We start from the raw sequence: 20373 nt of genomic DNA on the forward strand, positions 1-20373 counted from the left end.
CATGGAGTCGCTGAGGGTCAGACACGACTGAACGACTTCACGTTGACTTTTCACTTTCATGCATTGGAGAAGGAAATGGCAACCCACTCCAGTGTTCTTGCCTGGAGAATCCCAGGGACGGGGGAGCCTGGTAGGCTGCAGTCCATGGGGTTGCTAGGAGTCAAACATGACTGAGCGACTTCACTTTCACTTTTCACTTTCATGCACTGGAGAAGGAAATGGCAACCCACTCCAGTGTTCTTGCCTGGAGAATCCCAGGGATGGGTTAGCCTGGTGGGCTGCCATCTGTGGGGTCACACAGAGTCAGACACAACTGAAGTGACTTAGCAGCAGCAGCAGCAGCTATCTCCGAAGCCGCACAATTACATCATGAGTAATGGGGTGGCTCAACCCTCTTCCCTCTGCCATCTATTCTGAATTTTCTGCCATCACACGCTCGTTATCAGCTATATGCCTGTTAGCATCAGAGTGTGGGCTACTGTGTAGGATTCCCTCCAGAAGACCCCAGCCTGGGCCTTAGGATGGCTGTGGGGGAGCCAGGGAGTCCCTTGTGTTGCCTTACAGAGGTGTCTACTGGAAAATGCCAAACCAGGAAATCCAAGGAACCAGAAACATGGGCTCTTGCCAGGTGAACCATGATGGAAATTTCCTGATCTGGGTGTGTCAAGCTTCCAGAAGGAGACAGCTTCTTCTCTGAAACCTGAGAAACTTCTTGGCCTGTATAGGTGGCAGGCCCAGGATCCCTAGGGGAGAGGAGCTTGCTCTGGGCCCAGGAGAGCAATGAATCTTCTAATATTGTCCTGTTGGCTGCGGTGGCTCTGCCCTTTTCCCACTAAGCCCTCTTCTGTCCTGCTCCTGGGCTCTGAGCAGGACAAGGACATCCTGCCCTGAGAAGGGGTGGGCTCCTGTGCCCCCCAGCCCTTGCCTCAGGTCTCGGCACATCCACAACTGGTGTCACCCCCTGGGCTCTCCACTGTCCATACAAATGCTCTGCATCCTCACTTCTCCCAGCCCCTCCTTACACCTGGGCGTCTCCTAAGATGCCCCAGTACTGATTCTTCCTTCGCCTTCAGGCATGTTGTTCCGCCTCCTTCACAAGCTCCCCTGCTCACTCTTCAGTTTTCCCTGGGTATCAGGAATCCATACAGGTGCATGGGGCCTCACATTAGTGCTTCCTACCCACCTGGCTCCACAGGAGTCTCTGTCTTTCCCAGGCAGGGCTGAGTGCTTCCTCTCCAGGGCTCTCCAGCACCACCACTCCCTGTCAAATCCCTAGCTGTGGAGGTGAAGCTGTTGTTGCCCTTGTTGCTGTCATGGGCCTACCTGTCTCTCCTACCAGACTCCAGGCTCCCCCAGGGGGAGCATGTCAGCCCCTCTAGGACTCTAGCCCCCAGCACTGAGCCTGCCAGAGGGCAGCTGCACGGTACACTCTGAATGAAAATTGTCTCTCCTGTTATGTTTGTCTTTCCTGTTATAAAAACAGGGCTTCCCAGGTGGCTCAGTGGTAAAGAACCCACCTACCAACACAGGAGACACATATTCAACCCCTGGGTCAGGAAGATCCCCCAGAGAAGGAAGTGGCAACCCACTCCAGTACTCTTGCCTGGGAAATCCCATGGACAGAGAAGTCTGGCAGGGCTACAGTCCATGGGGTCACAGAAAGAGTCGGAGACAACTCAGCGACTAAGCAACAGCATTATAAAAATAACATGCGATGGCAGATACGCATGAGATGCTATCCATGTACCTTATGTACAGTATATCATCCTAAAATGTGGCTGGTGTTCCTGTTTTTTCCTGCAGATTTCCTTACTGAAGCTCAGAATAGCTACTTGTCCAGGCTGCTAAGTGGTGAGTTTGGAAAGGTCTTTCTGACTCCCCGTCTCTGGTACCTAGTGGTGTCTCACGTGAGCCTAACTGGGTCCCCAGAGATGGGAAGAACAAGTCTGAAGGTCCCCATTATTTTGTGAGCCACGTCCACAGGCCCTGAGAGGGAGGGTGGGTTTTCCGGGTCACAGAGGCTCCGGTAATGGCGGTAGTCGAGAGGCTACGGTGGCTGTGTGTTCATGCGTGTCCGTGGTGGTGATGTGACTGTGTCTCTTCATGTGAGCACCCTGAGCCAGTCTCTGACCTGCTGCCCTGCGGCTTCCCTGCAGGCCCCCGCCTGCCCTGCCCCATTCTTTTGACCAGAGGCAGTGAGGCCACCCACCCAAGCCCTGGCAGCAGTCCCTTCCTAGCAGGGGTGTGGGACTGGCCTTCCTCACCCGCCGTAGAGCAAGTCTCCTCAAGACCAAGCTGCTCCTAGGTCCCGGCTGAAGTACATTCCCGCCCATGGCTCCTAGCTGTGTCTCTTCTGGGAAGAGTGTAGCCTTCCTTTCCCTGAGAAGACATAACTGCCTGAGAAACACCACCACACAGTTTACTAATGCCAACCAGGGCTGGCCCAGGGGTCTTCACAGGCTCTCCTCCAACACTGAAGTGGAGAGACAGAGACCAGCTCAGCCTGCCCACCAGGGACGGCCTGGTGATGCCCGTCACCATCTCTAGACGAGTCCTAACTCATGTCCTTTTTGATCTGCTTTTCTCTTGTCATGCCTCCCCCTCCCCTGCCTCACCCAAGGCCACCAGACAGAAGAAAAGCAGGGAGATGGTTCCATCCCAGCCTCAGTCAGTACTCAACCTTCTCCGTGTGCAAACACACCTGCATGTCCATAGTGGCTACAAACTGCACAAAGCTGGAGAACCTCACTTCCTCCTGCCCTCTCTGCAGCCCTGCATAGGGGCTTCAGCAGGTTGTCGTTTCAGTTTCAGAGACAGACCTACTCAGAGCGACTGAGAGAACCTCTCAGGGTGGGATGCGGGTGTGGCAGCCCCAGGCAGGCCTGCACCTGGGGGTCCTAGGTTCCTCCAAGGCTCATGGTGGGCCTGGGGCACACCATGCCTGTGCAAGGAGGGGGGTTCTCCATCAGACACAGAAGCACATGTATGGCAGAGGCCTGGTCGCCAAGAACATCATCACAAAGGGTCTCACTGGAAAGCCTAGATTGCTGGAGGCTGCCCAGCGTGGCAGAAAAATGGGGGCGTCAATGTAGGGTTTAGTTCTACCTTCACTCCTCTGCTTATCACCCTTGAGAGCTCGAGTTCATTCATCTACAGATGAGGCCTCTGTCAGGAGGGACACTTGCCTGCCTGCTGCACCCCTCCTAGGGGCTGTGCCACCCCTACCGTCTGCTCCCTGCCCACCGACCATGTGCTGTACTCTATGGTCTACTGTCTTAGGCAGACATACGTGCACCAGAGGGAGAGAAGAACATGGCCAATTTGGAGGATCTGGAGTTGGGAATCCAATCAGGAGCCATTTAGTGCTGGTTGGGGGCCACAGACAAGCTGGGGGTGGGTCTCGGAACCAGCCTTATTGGAGAATAGAGCCAGAGAAACAGTCCTTGAATGTGATGACTGGCTGTATCAGCAGCTCTCTGGTAGACACACATGGGTCACCAGAAATGCCTGCTCCCTTGAGGTATCTTGAGAGGTGACTGCCTGCACAAAGAGGGACACAGTGGACGCTTAGCCAAAAGTTGGCCGCTGCTCTGTCCATTAGGCATGAAATCATGGTGATCACACTCACTGCTAGGAAGATGTGGTGCAGGCCCTGGGGCTGGTGGGAGCCTCTCCTGGAATGTTGGGGGACCCCTCCTTCCTCCCTGGGAAAAGTCCCTCCATCCTGGCAAGTCACTCTGAGGACGCCCTGGGAGTGGAGGATTTTTAGGAAGTCATCTGCCTCCCCGGTTGGGCTGGGACTGGGAGCTCAGGAGATGCATGCATTGTGTGTCCCAATCACGAGCGGGAGTTACAACTGTTCTGTTTCCTCCGTCCACAGATCTGCAAAGTTAGTGACAGCTTTTGAGAGGAAGAGGAAATCATTCTTAAATGTGCACGTCAATTATAAATGCATCTTGATTTTAGAAGAATCAAGCTGCTTTCTGAGAAGTGTGTCTTAAGTTCCAGGAAAGGTGGTTTGCTGCAGTACATCTCAAGAGAGAGGTTGAGGTGAGCCTCCCTCAGGGTCCTTGGCAAGAAGCTGGCCCGGCCAGTCCTTTGGAGTGACCCCATGAGCAGTGTGGCTGCTGTACCCCCACCTTATTGCTTGGACATGGGACCCTGGTCGGAGGTGCCTCTGTGAACAGCAAAGGGGAAGACTCTCCAAACAGGGCACAGAAAGCTTGCACATACCCTCTCCCTGCCCATTCCTGTTCCTCTGCGGCACAGGGTGAATACAGGGTGTCTTCCCCAAGGCCCCTGCGACAAGCCAGAGCTTCCCCAGATCCCGGCACCCTCTTCAGGGGCCCCTCCACAGGGTCCGCACTGGACCTGTTTCAGAAAGAAGCAAACTCGAGGGCTACAGACAAGGGGCAGAGGTGCGGGCAGCAGGCGAGGCCTCGCAGCAGCCCTCTCCTCCCCGCCTCGTGGCGGGCTGGCGCCTGGCCTGCGGCGCACACAGGTAGGCAGTACTTGCTCCCTGGGCAGGCCTGCCTTTCCCTTCTCACCCCTGAGCCTTGGCAAAAGCTTTCCGGCCTGGCATTGGCTGGGGTGAAGGACCAGAGGTGTCCAGGGCCTGGTCAGCCTCTTGAGGCAAGGCCCCCTGTCCTCCAGGCAGCGCCCCTGGCCAGGCCCCGTGGGCACTGCACCCCCGCTTCAGGGCTCAGTGCCTCCCTCCCGGCACCTGATCCCCCAAGCACCCCGACCCCTCCAGGCCCTCCCACAGTCTCACTGCAGCATGTCCCCCACGGGCAGTGTCTGACTCTGTCCCAATAGCACATAAAGCCATCCATCGCCTCATACCCAGGTTTCAGTTACTGATCTGGTGCTCAGGAGAATTTAGAACCACCTACTGGAGGTGCTTGGATGGCCAGACTCTCTCTCACTCGTGGCTTAGCCTCCCCAGCAGAGGGCCTGGGGTGAAAAAGGACTTGGCAAATGCTGTGGCTGGAATGAATGAAGTGCACTTCTGGGATCAAATCAGAACAGTGGGCCAGAGCCTGGGGCCCTTCAGGTTGGATCTAAGCCTGCCTTTCCAGCAGCTGCTTCCAAGGGTGGTCCTGAGACAGGGTGGGGATGAGGGAAGCACATTTCCCTGGAGGAAGCTCCTGTCTCACGCAAACTCCACCAAACTGCAAAGTCAGCCCTTCTGCCCGGACACTGAGCCCTCAGTGCTCCTCCCAGCCGACCCTCCGTGTCCGTGTCCAGCCTCCTTCCCCACCGCACTGATGAGTCCCTGCTCCCACATGGCCTTTCCCACAACCGTGGTCTCTACTTGGCCAGTCAGCTTCAGCCAGAAGTGACCAGCCACAGGTGGCCCTATCCAGAGGCTCAGGTCCTGCCCCGTTCCTGAGACTGAGGCCAGGGGAGGGCCTGTGGGGAGGGGGAGTGCTGCATGGCCCCTGGGACGATCAGGAGGGGAGGGGGAGCTGGGCGTCAGGCTGCGGGCACAGGGGTGGCTGCCCTCCACCTGTCCCGCCATCCTCCATGTCTTACTCATCACCCTTAGGGTGGAGGCTGTGTCTTTTCTAAGCCAATGTTTTCCCTGATGAATCCTCTCCTGACATTTTATAAACTCCAGAACTCACAGAGAGAGGAGAGACTGAGGCAGCCTCAGAAGGGCACCAAATTCCAAACATGCTCCCACCTTGGGGTCTAGTCCTCCGAGGGGCCTGAGTCTTCTAGACTCAAGGTACACAGGCCACGCATTTTACAAATGTGAGCTTACCAACTCGTGATCTGACAGATTGTTACCCTCATTTTATAGGGAAATGGAATTTGGATGACTGAGCCACACCCTGCTCACAGTTAGGATGGGGTGCCCCCCATCCCAAGTCTACCGTGATGCTGGAAACCTCCTGTCTTACAAGGTCTCTCGTATCTCCTTCTGGCTTTTCCCAGTTGAGGAATTCAGACACCAAGTGAGGAGCAGACGCTTTGGGACAGAGGCAGTGTCGCTAGCTGCCCTGGTCAGCAAGAAGCAGCACACAGACAGCGGCAGTGCTGGGAAGGCCCACTTCCTGGGTGGGAGGGGCGGACTTGCTTCTGGAGGCCGGCGCTGGCTGGGTGGGGGTGAGGGACTCGGAGCACCTGTTCTGCTGGGCTCAGCAAGTCAAGAAGACAAGCCGGGCTCCATGCCACGGTCCACAGCAGAAGCACAGAATCACCCCAAGGCTTTTCCCAAATGCCTTCTGGGCACCCTCAGGAGAGTTGGGTCACTGGGGCCAGGAAGGGCCTTGGCAAGCATCTGTGATAAAGCTCTCAGGGGTTGGATATCCATCCAGCTCACTTCCAGTAAGCAAGAAAGACAACAGCGCCCGTGACATGCAGGAGCGCTCCTGGAGTCACGGTGAAGCCCAGTGTCCTTCTGCGGAATATGAACAACGTCATGAAGCATCAGCATCAGGCAAGGCACTCCGGGGTTGTGACAAAGTCCCCCCGTGTTCACACCTGGGCACAGACGGAACACACACTCCAGGTCACAAAGAGAAAACAGCCGGCTATTCTGGGCAACGGCTGCTGCTTCATCAATCCCAGGTTTAGCCTCAGACCAGTCATACTTCCTCCTGGGTGAGATTTACTGAATTACTCAATCGCAGAATTCTTTCTGCTTCTTTACAGCATCCCTGCTGCCTTAAACCCCTCCAAACCCACCTACAAGCCAACTCCAGCAGCAAGTCCTTACCAACATCACCTCACACAGCTGCAGGGAGGTACTCGACACTCCCAGGAGCCCAATGTCTGACTCTTGGGGTGGAGGCACTACATGACCAGGCACCCCAGGCCCTAAACCTTTTACAGGGCCAGCCAGAAATGACACACCCAGACAGTGCACCCTTGATCTAAGGACACGTCCGTCGACAAAACCAGAATTCCCCGACTCTATCCCAGATGAGGCCTCCATCTCCCTGGCCATCGCTGCCCCCAAACCACTGTAGTCTCTATACCCATGGCACCTCCGGAAGGGGGTGAAGAGAGAAAGGGGATCATTTTTAAGCAGGGAGGAGTGCTTTGAGATGCTCTAGCTAAGAGATTTTAGTCCTGTTTCGCCAGGGAGAGACCCTGAATCTATCGAGGTAAACTGCCCACATCAGAGGTAGGACTTGAGGGTTTCTGACACGGTATACACCATGAAACTATCACCAGAGAAGACAATGGATGTCTCATGTCCCCACCAGCTGAGGTCTCTCTGCCATCCCACTCTTCAGCCCCCACCTGTCCCACACTCTGCTTTCTGTCACTAGAGACTCATGAGTATTGTCTGCAATTTTAGATAAATACAACCATGCAGCATTCTGGCCACTCTCAGAACTCTGGAAATCCATCCAGGTGGGGCGTGTCCCAGCAGCTCTCTCCTCTCTCACTAAGTGGTATTCTGAGGCAGGGATGCATCCCCTGTTTGGGTGTGTCCCAGCAGCCCCTTCCTCTCTCACTAAGTGGTATTCTGAGGCAGGGGTGCACCTCCATTCAGTTGCTTCTCACTTTCTCACAAGGCTCAGTATTCACAGCCCTTTCCAGGACTTGGGCTACTCCAAGGACTGGCTTCACCAACTATTCTGGGCATAGGGTCCGAGCTCTTCTGTGGAAATTCAACTTGTAGCTGTGTCAGGAGCTGCAGGCTGGTGTAGCCTGAGCAGCACACCCATGTGGCCGTGTATCAGAAGATGGGCTTCCATTCAGCTCCACTGGTTACAAGAAAAACTATTTGTTTTGAGGAGGAGAAAAACAGAGATGGGCAAGGAGAAACACAGGAGGTGAGTAAGAACTGTTGAGAGCTTAATCTATGCTGGGTGACTGCAGGTTTTTCCATGTTTTTATTATCATTTAACTTTCACAACATCCCTAGAAGTGGAAAAGTTTCAAATGAAGGTGCCTGAGCCCCATGGGAGAGCTGGTCCATGCTGCCCCCACCCCCAGGCCCACTACCAATGCCAGGGGCCCGGGAGGAGGGGCAGCACCACACAGTACATCTTCCCAGCCCAGGCCCTGCTCCAACGTCACTTCTTAGGCTCAGGAAATCTTCGCCTCATGGCAAAAAGCTGCCAGGAGAGACACATTGCCCATTTGGTACACAAGTGATCCACAGCAGAAAACTGCTGGGATTCAGCCATGGCCACATCCAGTCAACAGGGGAGCATATGCCCCCTCGGGAACATCAGGGCAGTATGAAGGTCACAGGGAAACCTGCGGTCTGGCCTCAGCTTCTCTTCAGTCCAGAGAATCCCTGAGAATGGCCCTGTCCTAGTGGAGAGTGCAGGCAGCGCCCGGGTCTGTAGAGCAGTGCTTCTGAGCTTAGCCATGCCCTGGCGTCATCTGCAAGCTCGGGAACTGGGGCCTGGGCCCCGGGTCTGGAGTCTGATCCACTCAGTTTGTGTGGCTGCTGATTCCGATGTGCAGCTTTGCTGAAAGCTGCAGCCTCGGATGTCAGGCACGCAGGGCCCTGGCTGCATCAGCCTGAGCCATGAAGGAAGCAGTCCGTTCACCTGTCACTTGTGCTTCAAATAATTTTCTTGTCATTTACTTAATCAGATGCCACTGAGCACGGCTCCATCCAGTCCTGAATGTCACCCTCCTACCTGCAGTGCTCAGCTGTCTAGACAGGAAAGAGATCCAGGGCTCAGCTGCAGCCCATGGGTGATAACTCCTGCCCCACCCCATGCTGGATCCTTCATGGACAGCAGTTCATTAAGAACAAGAAGAGGCTTTCTCTATTTTTTTCCTATTTCCTGTTTGTGCTGATTGGTTTACTGAATGGTCGATTTTTTAATTATGCAATGTGCGATACAGGCTTCCTAGGTAGCAGAGTGGTAAAGAATCCTCCTGCCAATGCAGGAGACTCAACAGACGCGGGTTCAATCCCTGGGTCAGGGAAGATCCCCTGGGGTAGGAAATGGCAACCCACTCACTTTCTTGCCTGGAAAATTGCATGGACAGAGGAGCCTGGCAGGCTACAGTCTATGGGGTCACAAAGTGTTGGACACGACTGAGCAGCTTAGCATGCACACATGCAATATATGATGCGCAAAAGCAGAAATATATTTACAAATGCTATGAAATAATAATAAAATGGACACTCATGAATCTACCTCCCAATATCAAGTGTGGTGAGTTTTGAATTAGTATATCCATTAATTACTAAGTACTTGGAAGCACTGTTGTACGTGGGGCATGAAATGGCTTGTTTTTGTGTCATCGTCTGTGGCATGTCATACATGAGAAAAAGCTGGGAACTTAGAGGAAAAAAGGAAATCATAATGTGTAGTCATGGAATCTTCTAAGGACAGTACAAAATGAAAATATACAGTCAGTTGATCCTTAGCAAAATTAAATTTAAATGAACATGTGCACGGAGAAGTGAGAGACAATTATAATTCAGTATGCTCCTATGACTGAAGGAAGCTGAGCTGCAAAGACAACACAGAGAAGGGTCCAAAGGGGAGAGAAAGAAGCATCAAGGAAGACTTCCTGGAGGAGGTGGTAAGGTGTGGCAGCTGGTGTGGTGTGGCGGCACCCTTGGCAGGGCACTAGTCCTTGAATGTGGCACATGGATCAACAGATGAGTGGCAGCAAGGCCTCACAGGCAGTGCCCCCCCCCACTCCTAAGACAGCTCACATTGGTTACCCAGGAGGGCCTCGGAGCAGCCAATGAACCTCACAGTATTACAACTGGCAAGGAGGAGATCGCCTATATCAGAGGCGAGGAAACTATGAAAGGACTCCCGAAAGACAGAGCGCTTCTCGGGACACTGGGACACTGCCCAGTTCTATCTGGTAGGAGAAGCCAACAAAACATTTGGGGCCAGGAAGCCCTGACAGTACCAAAAGCACCCCCCTGATGTTACAGAGAGTGGCTGAAGTCTCAGGCTGGCCCAGAAAGGACTGCTGCGACTGGCTGGTGGCCAAGGGGAGGATGGGCATCCAGACGTGGGGAGACTAAGCCTCCAGAGTCCAGAGGACCGAGCTGAGCTTGGCCCAAGCTTGCAGTGAAGGTTGCGGGAATACATGTCTCTAGAACCGACAACCCTGGTCGGCCAGCTAAGGTCCCCTGGACAAGGGGATCCCTTGAGACACTGACCTGGCCAAGGTTTTGCTTCTGCAGGTGAACTCATTCTCAGGTTTGGCTAGCATTTCCCAGGACACTATGCTCCAAACCCCAGCCCTGCCTTCTCAGAGCCTTCATCTCAGAGGGAGACAGCAGAACTCAGAATATGGAGGTGTTTGAGAAGTATATTTTGAACAGCTAGATGGAGAGGAGCTGTTGAGGTCAGGGATGCTCCCTGAGTTGGCAGAGGGAGCAGAAGGAGGCTCCGGAACAAAAGCACAGGTGGCCTCTGGCCTCTGGCCACGTCTGAGGCTTGTGAAGGGCCATGTGGGAGAGATGGCTCCAGAGCAGAGAAGAAGCACCAGGTCCCTGAGCAGCACCATGGCCGAGGATGGCAGAGTCCTGGGTGGTGGGAAAGCAGCAGCCCTGGGTAGGTACTGAGGGTCTCTTGGCAGGCAGCTGATTCCCAGAGCTGCCCACGTCCCTCTCTGTCATCCCAAGGGACCGGCCTCTTTAGGACTCAGGGGACAGCCTCCTCATGACCTCTTCGAGGGGCAGAGTGTCTGTGGTTTCAGGTGCCTAGTGTAACCTTTACGCAGAAGAGCTGAAACATGTGGGTGACTCCCTAGCAAATGTCCCTAGGAACTGGGGTACACACCCCTTACCACCAAGGTTGGTAGGCTGAGACCTGGTGGGACTTTTCCTTAACTTCATGGGGGCATTTACTGCTTCCCTGCCCAGCATCTGAACAGCAGTCCTGACTGGGGTCGGAGGGGCTCTTAGGACAGTTGAGAAACTGGTACCCACCCATCTTGGAAACGGAAAGGGCAGACCCCCTCTGTTCCCACCCTCCAAAGGGCAGCCTGGGCCCAGCTCCAGTGGCTCTTGAGAACAGACCTAACTGCCTGCAAGAGGAAGGTGGAGACACTCTCAGAGAGGAGAGGCAGAGCTGAGTGTCTGGACATAGCCCTGCCAGAGGCGTCCTCAGCAGTTGGCCTGTTGAGCAGGACTGACTGTGCCCCACCTCTCCTGATCCCTGCCCAAGCTGGATCCTGGAAGTTATCCACACCTTGACAGGATAGTTCCTTTTCTTTTTCCACTTAACTGGAGTTCATTTTTGTCTTGCAACAAGAGCCTTCACTAATAAAGAAACTGCTACTAGAGTGATTATAGAGAATAAACCCTTAAAGAAAGGAGCAGTGGGAGAAGTGCTAGGATTGGTTAATCCATCAATTTTAGGCCAAAGGCAGTGAAAATATATTGGGCATTAAGTTACGAAACTCCAGCACCTCACCGCATGCATGGCAAACCCCTAATTCAATCAGCTGTGTCTAAGTTTACTAGGGGCTTTGGAGGGAAAAGTGACCTTGCTATGAAAACTGAGGGAAAGGCATGAAGATCTCAAGCACTGTGGGGTGACTGTGTCATTTCTAACTGCCCCAGCCAGATTAAAGACAGAGGACAACAAACTCAAACCCCTGAGCTCCCAGGACTCTCTGACTGAACATAAAGTATTTCCTCTCTTTTGCAGCCCCAGGCCTGAGATATCCCTGCACCAAGACCTGTCTGATTCTCTCAGCGTGTGGACTGGGGAGCTGAATGACTGCTTCCTTTTTCCTTTAATGAAACTCAGAGCATTGTCCAGAAAAGCCTGAGACCCCTGGCCTTAGCAATGGCCATCTATTGGGAGAGTCACAAACTCAGCCCCTGATCCTCTCTCTGACTGCTGCAAGAACCTGTGATCACTTTCCCCTGTGAAGTGAGACCTGTTCCCCTCATGTCCACCCCTGCCCCCTTCCCTGCCACCAGAACAAAAGACAGAGGCTTATCTCAGCATGGCCATGGAACCAGTTACCAACTCAGACTATGGACGGAAAGGTTCATGTTCCAGAAAATTATCACTTTGCCAACATGCACTGGCAAAAATCTGGGGAAACAGATGGGAATGGATTGTAAGAGCATCTGGCCAGGGAGGGAAGAAAAGCACTGTGGGTCAGGAATAATGTTAACTTGGGTGCAGGCACTTGTTCTGGAGGTAGCAAGCTAGTTCCAGTGCCCAAGGTGTGCTCCAGCAGGTGACCTGCTGGTTGAATAAAACCTCAGTTTGATATTGGCTCATGAATTGAAATGGACACGGCAGAAATTCCTTGAAGGAGTCCAAATACCTTAAGGGACAGAGTGTTGGGGTGGATTTACCAAGAGAAATCTGCTCACAACCCCCTAACTGTGTCCCCTATAAAGCCAAAAGACACAGAGGCACAGAGACCTACTTTGGCAAGGAGAATGTCAGCATCTTGGAAAATTGCCATAGATGCTATTCTTTATCCACTGGTGATGCTGATGAGAAATGTGGTCTTTGGTGGTGGCAGATGGGGTAGTGGCAGATTGGATGACAGAGGATGAGAAGCAGTGTTACAGTGCCAGGAGCCAAAATGACTGTTCTGATGTCACAGCTCTTTGGGGGTACCAGGACTGAAGTAGATGGGCAACGCCAGTGGGGTCCTGCTGGATTTGTGTAATTCTGAAAGGGCTTCCCAGGTGGTGAGGTGGTAAGGAATCCACCTGCCAATGCAGGAGATGCAGATTTGATCCCTGCATTGGGAAGATCCCCTGGAGTAGGAAAAAGCAACTCACTCCAGTATCTTTGCCTGGAAAATCCCAAAGTCAGAGGAGCCCGGTGGGATACAGTCCATGGCGTTGTAAAGAGTCAAACATGACTGAACGACTGAGCTCATTCACAATATTTTGGAAAAAATGCAAAAAAAAAAAAAAAAAAGTTCTTACTGTGCCTAAAACAGTGTCTGGAAGATAGTAGATGTTCAATAAATATTTATTGATTAAACTTTACTGTCCCTTGCCTAACTCCCAGGTTTGAGACAACAGATCCAGAATTCCTTCAGTGAGGAGGAGGCTGGTTACCTGAAATAACATCCTAAGCAAATAGTACTATGAATCTTCTGAAGGCTCCATACAGAGAAACACCTGGACATTTCAGAAGTTAGTGAACACTGGCTCCGTTCTAATATGAATTTGTGGCCTACGAGAAGTGGAAGGCATGCCAGGTCATAAATGGAGCCTTCCCATGCATCCACCTCATGGTAGCCCATTGGAATCCTGAGTCTGTCCTCCAGAGACTTTCCCAGCTCCACAGTGTTCAGTTGGCAAAGACATGCTCAGTCCCTGGTGGCAACCCCACCTCCATTCCTTCACTCATGATGTGGAGTGAAAGAAAGGCTAACTGAAGCTTCTGAACACCCCCACCCGTCCAAAACAGGGGATCAAAAGCGACACTTCAGCTCTGGCAACTGAGAAATCGCAGTGGAGGACAGAAAACCCCTATTGCAGCCCTGTTCAACATCCCAGCTCGGCTTGTTCAGAAGACATGGGGCCTTGCAAACGCCGGTGGACCAGTTTACATTTAACTGTTTGGATTCTCCTGTTCTGACCCACAAGCAATCTCCCTAAATGGAACAAATGTATTACAGTCCTTGTCCATGGATTTGGCAAAAAGTGTACCTGTGTGTGTATGTATTTCTTGTCTCAACTGCTGATATAGGGATCAGCACAAGTCAGTCACTTTCCCTGTGAGAGGCACAGCATAGCTTCATTGCCCTGCTTCAGGGCTCTGCTGATTCTGTGCCATAATTTAGTGAGCAGAGACTTTGACCTTCCTGCTTCTAAAGACCTCATGCTGGTCTATGATACCACCACACTGACAGGGCTTGGAGAACAGCAATTAGCAAGGTACCCCGATGTGGACTAGAGTGCGGGGCCAAGATTCCGTGAGTCTGTCATACAGAGTGAAGTCACAAAGAGAGAGACAAATATCATATATTAATGCACTTATGTGGAATCAAGAAAAATGGTACAGACAATCTTATTTGCAAATCAGAAAGAGAGACAAAGACATAGAGAACAAGCATATGGACACAGGCGTGAAAGAGGGGTGGGAGGAATTGGGAGACTGGAATTGATACATACATATGTACATATACATGACTCGATGGACGTGAGTCTGGGTGAACTCCGGGAGTTGGTGATGGACAGGGAGGCCTGGCGTGCTGCAATTCATGGGGTTGCAAAGAGTCGGACACGACTGAGCGACTGAACTGAACTGAACTGATATATATACTATTGATACTATGTATAAAATAGATAACTAATGAGAACATACAGTATAGCTCAAGGAACTTTATTCAGTTCTCTGTGGTGACCTAAATGGGAAGGAAATCCACAAAAGAGAGGATATATGGATACATACAGCTGATTCATTTTGCTGTACAACAGAAACTAACAACATTGTATTCTCCAATAAAAAGTAATTTAAAAATGAAAACAGAGAGGCTTCCCAGGTGGCACAGTGATTAAAAAAAGAAAAAATCTGCCTGCCAATGCAGGAGACTAAAGAGACGGGGTTTCAGTCCCTGGGTCGGGAAAATCCTCCGGAGAAAGAAATGGCAACCCACTCCAGTATCAATCACTGCCTTGAAAATTCCATGAACAGAGGAAGCTGGTAGGCTGTTTTCCATAGGGTTGCAAAGAGTCAGATACGACTGAGCAACATGCATAGTATGAAAACAGAGAGAACTTCTACTCCAGTGAAACATCCAGGCAGGCAGCAGAGGTATTCAGTTGTCTGGAACATTTTGGAAAGCTTTTTGAAAGTGAAAGGCATGCTGCTGGACTTCAGCACCTGACCCTCAAGAGAGATGTACAGCGCTGGGCAGATGTCTGGGTTTTAGAAGCAACCTATTTTCCCTTAGGTGTGCTGCTTGATCCCAAAGGCCATGAGCAGGTTCTCTGCTCTTCTTGCACTGTGAGAAGCTCTGTCACAAGACTGAGTTAACACCATGCCTAGAGCAGAACAAATCCCAACAGAAGTCTCAGCTGGGGACTGGGGTTTGATGGATTGTTCTTTCTTCTGGACCTTGGTGAAGACTGTGTCTCTATTATCAGAGTCTGACTGTGGGACTCCAGTAATCTGAGTTCCCTAGGATGGAGCAGCATTCTTGATCAGGCAAGTAACCAAGTTAGTTACTTATCACCAAGTGGTCAGTACAGGCCCAGGCTCAGGAGAGGTCAGGAGGTGGTTCCCTCTACTTCCCACTCCTGTGGCCCCATGGGGCATTCGTTATGGCCAGTGTCTAAAGGAAACGCATGTGTGAATGGTCTTTACATGGTGGCTCCACAAGATATACCTGCACAGCCAGAAGTGGACTACCTACCGTGGCATTCAAGGCTCCTCCCAAGGGTGGCTCTGCAGGGCAGCAGAAAGGGACATCCTTTGAGAGGCACATCTACTCATTCCCATGGTATGCACAGAGGGAGGTCTGAGATGTGTTAAGACTCTGGGGACCCTAGGGTAGGCAGCGGGTGCTGGGGACAGGCTAAGAATGTGAGAAGAGTGCGTCCCATGAGAATATTTAGTCAAAGGGCCCCCTTCCTAGGAGGCTCCCACTCAGCAGGCAGGCAAGGCCCTGGGAGGCCCAGTGACCTCCTCCCAAGTCACCCTTGCCTGTTTCCTGTGCTCCTGATTCTGCACAGCAAACTTCCCCTCACCTGGGCAGCCTGTGACCACTGCCGTGGGTGGAAAAGGACCACGCTCCTCGGCTCAGAGCTCTGAAACACATGTATGGTTTGTAATAAGATCCTCATACCTACCTAGAAAGGTGTGGAATTGTTGTTGACACTTGTCAAATAGGCAAACAAAGACCAGCATGGTTAAGTGATGGCACCAAGTCTGTACAGCTTGTCAGTAACAGAATCAGAATGCAAAGGAGGATAAGGGGGGTCTGTGTGTTCAGAGCTACAGCCCTGACACCTGCCACATTCCCCTGTTCTTCAAAGAACACCGAAGAACATCACTCACTAATACCAGTTGCTGAAAGGCTCCATCCCTCTCCCCTCCTAATGTATGCATTAATTATTCCTGTGGTGTGAACTGATTCTCAGCCTGCTCTTCCAGACTGGCTGAGGGCAGGGTTCCTGCTAGCACACCTCTAGGTCATTTGGCTTCCAGCCACTTTCCCCAGGGCTCTCAGAGTCAGAGACCTTTACCTGGACCCTTCAGTCTGCACTCTAGGAGAAAACGGTCTCAGAGCCAAGTAGAGCAACTCCTCCCACCATGGCCAGTTCCATGCTCTGGCAGGCCCCAATGTTTGGCTGCCTACTGAGGGGCTGTCACTCTGTAACAATTCTTTGCCTCTTCTTTTTTATGCAGTTGGTTTCAGGCAGAGCCAACCCCATCCTGCCTCCCACCACGGTCCCAGGTTTCTCACCTGTGGAGGCGGAGGTAGGCAATCTGCAGCCAGCTACTCACCATAGGGTCCCCTTCCGGGCATGGAAGGTAAGGGTGCCCCAGAGAAACTTGACTAATGAGTAGTCTGGAGATTCCGGCCTGGGCAGAGGGGCACTTCATGCAGAAGTCTAAAACTCCCCAGGTTCCTGTTCTCCTTCCGGCGCTTAGACATCCCTTTCTCAAAACGATGCCCCAACCCGGCTGATATGCTCCCTGGGTACCTTGGGTCCCCTCAGCCTGGGTAATAAAAATATCAACGACTTCCTTCCTGGGCACGATTGGATCAGGCACAAGCCGTCCTTCCCGGAATCGGTGGTCCTGCTCGGAGGAGCCTAGGCTGACTTGTGCCCTGCGAGCCGAGCGAGGGTGAGCAGGTGCCAGGGAGGCCGGGCACTCGGCGTCTGTCTCACCAATGCTGACCCTGGCCTGCCGTCCAACCTACCTTTGATGGACACCTCTCCTTTCCCACATCGGGGCGGACACGCTCTCTCGATCTGCACTTTAGAAAGTTGGGGGCGGCAGGGAGCGCCCTGGGTGCCCCTAACCACCCGGCGCCCAGCGGTAAGCTCGGAGGGCAGCGGCGTGCACGAGCTCTGCTCCCAGCGCATAGCCATCCGCCGCCCAGCGCCCGCAGTGGCCGGGGGGATGCCGCGTCTCACCTTAAATAAGCTCCGGAGGAAGTGCAGGACGCTGAGCATGGTGGCCCGCTCGCAGCACCGAAAGCCCAGCGGCGGAGCCAGGCTCCCCTAACGCCGCCGCGCGCCCCGCCCCGTCCAGCGCGCGTCCCGCCCGGGTGGCCCAGACGCCCCGCCTTCCCGCGTCCGGCCGCTCTAGCACCCCAGGGCGGCTGCCGCGGCCGAGACCCACAGACACACGCCGGATCTGGCGGCCGACAAGGCTCTGCGCCCCAGGGAGCACCCCCACGCCCCCCGCCCCCCGTGCCAGCTGAGTTCTTGGGCAGACCCGGAGCCTGGGAGTGTTTAATAAGAAAGAACGCGCTCCGCACTTCTGCACAAACACCACACAGAGGCGTGCATTCGCGTTCTACGCGGCGCGCGCGCCAGCGACCTGCGACTCACCTGTGGAGTCCCTGCCCTTCCGTGGGGAGGGTGGCCTTTTCCGTCGAAGACCTCGAGAAATTTCAGGGCGTTTGCCCAGCATTCTCAGTTGCCAGTTGAAGACACTGAATCCCAGAGACGGTCAGCAACACGTAGGCGATCAGGCCCCCAGTGAGAGGCAAGGCCAGTGTGGAATGGAGTCCCTAGACCCAAATTCTGGGTCCAGGACCCACTCTGGCTCCCCTCCTTTCTAGATATATGCTCCGGCAGGTAGGAGGCAAATGGAGAATCCTCTCATGGGTAGAGGAGAGCTGCCTTCTGCTAAGCAGCAAGGGGAAATCCTGAATGTTTTCTTTGTGGGTGTTAAGGAAATGAGGCCCGCCCATGCCCAGGAGACACGCTCCCATTAGCCACGATGGTCACAAGATTTCTATGCACAAACACAAATGTGTTTATTTTAATTTCTTTTCAAATCAAAAAAAAAGACCTGAGAATCACCATCCAGCCTGGATTTACAGTTGTAAAAAATAATTTTTTAAAAGATAGTTTTAAGCTGGAAGAACCCAAAGAAAGACATGTGCCAAGGGCTCATGAGTGTCATACTGCAGTCCCGCTCCAATCCCACCACCTCTGGGATTGTCTCATGGAGGCTTAGCACCTGCTCAGACTGGCTTTGCATGCCCCTGCCCATGCCTGCTGCATCACCCAATTTCTGGTCCCCTTGAATACTGTTCCTGGTCAGCAGGACCTGTCCAGTGTTGCCTGGCAGACTGTGCTTTCCCCCACACCCAACTCTCTCTGCTTCTCCCAGATCCTCAGAGCAGTCAGAGTAGGGCAGAAAGTCTGGAGGTAAATGGCTAGAATTTGTGGGGTGTGGGAGCAGAGGGGGCAGCCTTGAGATCACCTGAAAGTTTTGGTTGCCTGTTTCCTGGAATCCATGGACCTTGTGAGAAGATGTCCCTGAGGCCCCTGGTGGTGGGAGCAAAGAAATTGCATAATCTTGGCCTTCCCTTCTAAGCCCTTTTCTTAGGGGAGAGGAAGACCTGCCTTATGGGGTTGCTGTGGAGTTTAAAGGAGAAGTTAAACCTCAGAAAAAAAAGTGTTAGTTGCTCAGTCGTGTCTGACTCTTTGCAACCCCATGGACTGTAGCCCTCGGGGCTCCTCTGTCCATGACATTCTCCAGGCAAGAATGTTGGAGTGGGTTGCCATTTTCTTCTCCAGGGGATCTTCCCGACCCAGGGATTGAACCCAGGCAGGTCTCATGCATTGCAGGCAGATTTTTTACCATCTGAGCTACCAGGGAAGCCCTCAGAGGTGCTCAGCAAATGTTAATTCCCTCTTCTTTGTTGCCTTAAGGTGCTGAAGCCCCCAGAGGTCCAGTGAAAATACACATCTCCCTGGCCCCAGAGTCTACAGTTATCGGACCCTTGTCCTTGGATGGCAGGTTCTCACACTTAAGCATCAGAACCTCCTGGTGGATGTGTTACAACATAGGCTGCCCGGCCCCCCTTAGGGTCTCTGGATGGCAGATCTGGGGTGGGGCCTGGATATTTATCTTAACAAGTTCCCAAGTGACACTCCTGTTGCTTGTCCTGGGACATTCAGAGGCCCAGGAAGTGGGGCCTGCACCAGCTTCATAGCTTATCAGAGGGACAGACCCCAGGCTAGCAAATTACCATCGTGGCGGTTCCATGTACCAAACTTCTACCATGTCTCAGTCTCGGAACAGGTCCCTGCCACAGTTCGTGCCATTTAATCCCGCAGCAGTCCAAGGGGAAATAAGTCAGCTGTAGTCATTTGTTGTTGTTCGGTTGCTCGGTCTTGTCCAATTCTTTGTGACCTCGTGGGCTGCAGCATGCTAGGCTTCCCCGTCCGTCACTATCTCCTGGAGTTTGCTCAGACTCATGTCCATACCTGAGTTTTTCACTGAGAACAAGTTTTAGGAGTACTTGACTGCATGATGGAGTTAAAGGGTATGCTCACTCCTTTGTTATTAAAAGACAAAAAGTTTAAGGATCAGTGGTTACCAGGGGTTTAGAACAAAGGAGGGATGAATAGGTGGAGCACAGAGGATTTTTAGGGTGGTGAAAAGACTCTGTGCGATGCACTAGTGGCCGGTATATGTCCTTATACATTAGTCAAAACCCATAGAATGTAAAACACCAAGAGTGAACCCTAATTAATGTGAACTCTGAACTTCAGATGATAATGATGTAAATACATCAGTGTAAATACATCAGTCATGATAATTGTGCCACTGTGGTGGTGGATGTTGATAAAGGGGGAGGGTGTAAGCTCCGGGAGCTGGTGATGGAGAGGGAAGCCTGGTGTGCTGCAATCCCTGGGGTCGCAAAGAGTCAGATATGACTGAGCGACTGAACTGAACCCGTGTAGGGGTGGGGTGTGTGGGAGATCTCTGTACCTTCCTCTCAATTTTGCTGTGAGCCTAAAACAGCTCTGAAAATAGTGCTGTTTTGATTTGTTTTTTTTTCTAATTTTTATTTTTACTGTATTTTACTTTACAATACTGTATTGGTTTTGCCATACATTGACATGAATCCACCACGGGTGTACATGCGATCCCAAACATGAACCCCCCTCCCACCTCCCTCCCCACAACATCCCCCTGGGTCACCCCGCACACCAGCCCCCAGCATGCTGCATCCTGCGTCGGACAGAGGACAATTAGATTTGCAGAGGGATGTGTACAGCAGGTCTCTAATTAGCCAAGCTCCCCATGTTTAAATTCTGTGATTCCAGTTTCAAGACCATCACACACTGCAGGTTCTGCAATTTGGGTAGTGAACTGAGTGTTCAAAGAGAAAACACTGCACTGGATGCCGAGGCACTGTGGTAAGGGAAGAGGAAGGGCTTGGGCAGACAGTTGGGGATCAGCCTGTGCATCCCTTGGTGTGCCCTGCCTCACTTTATTTATT

At 52.6% G+C, this 20373-nt stretch overlaps 1 protein-coding gene across 2 annotated transcripts in view; it reads right to left on the reverse strand.

Moving 5' to 3' along the window:
* Positions 1-17122, reverse strand: part of ARHGEF4 (Rho guanine nucleotide exchange factor 4) — a 372629-nt gene extending 355507 nt beyond the window's left edge. For both annotated transcript variants that reach the window (XM_018065955.1, XM_018065949.1), the window contains exon 1: positions 17039-17122. In XM_018065955.1, the coding sequence (XP_017921444.1) occupies positions 17039-17077 (39 nt within the window). In that variant the 5' untranslated portion in view covers positions 17078-17122. The remainder of the gene's footprint in view (positions 1-17038) is intronic.

Source organism: Capra hircus, chromosome 2 (assembly GCF_001704415.2).
Source record: "Capra hircus breed San Clemente chromosome 2, ASM170441v1, whole genome shotgun sequence".
Classification (NCBI taxonomy): domain Eukaryota; kingdom Metazoa; phylum Chordata; class Mammalia; order Artiodactyla; family Bovidae; genus Capra; species Capra hircus.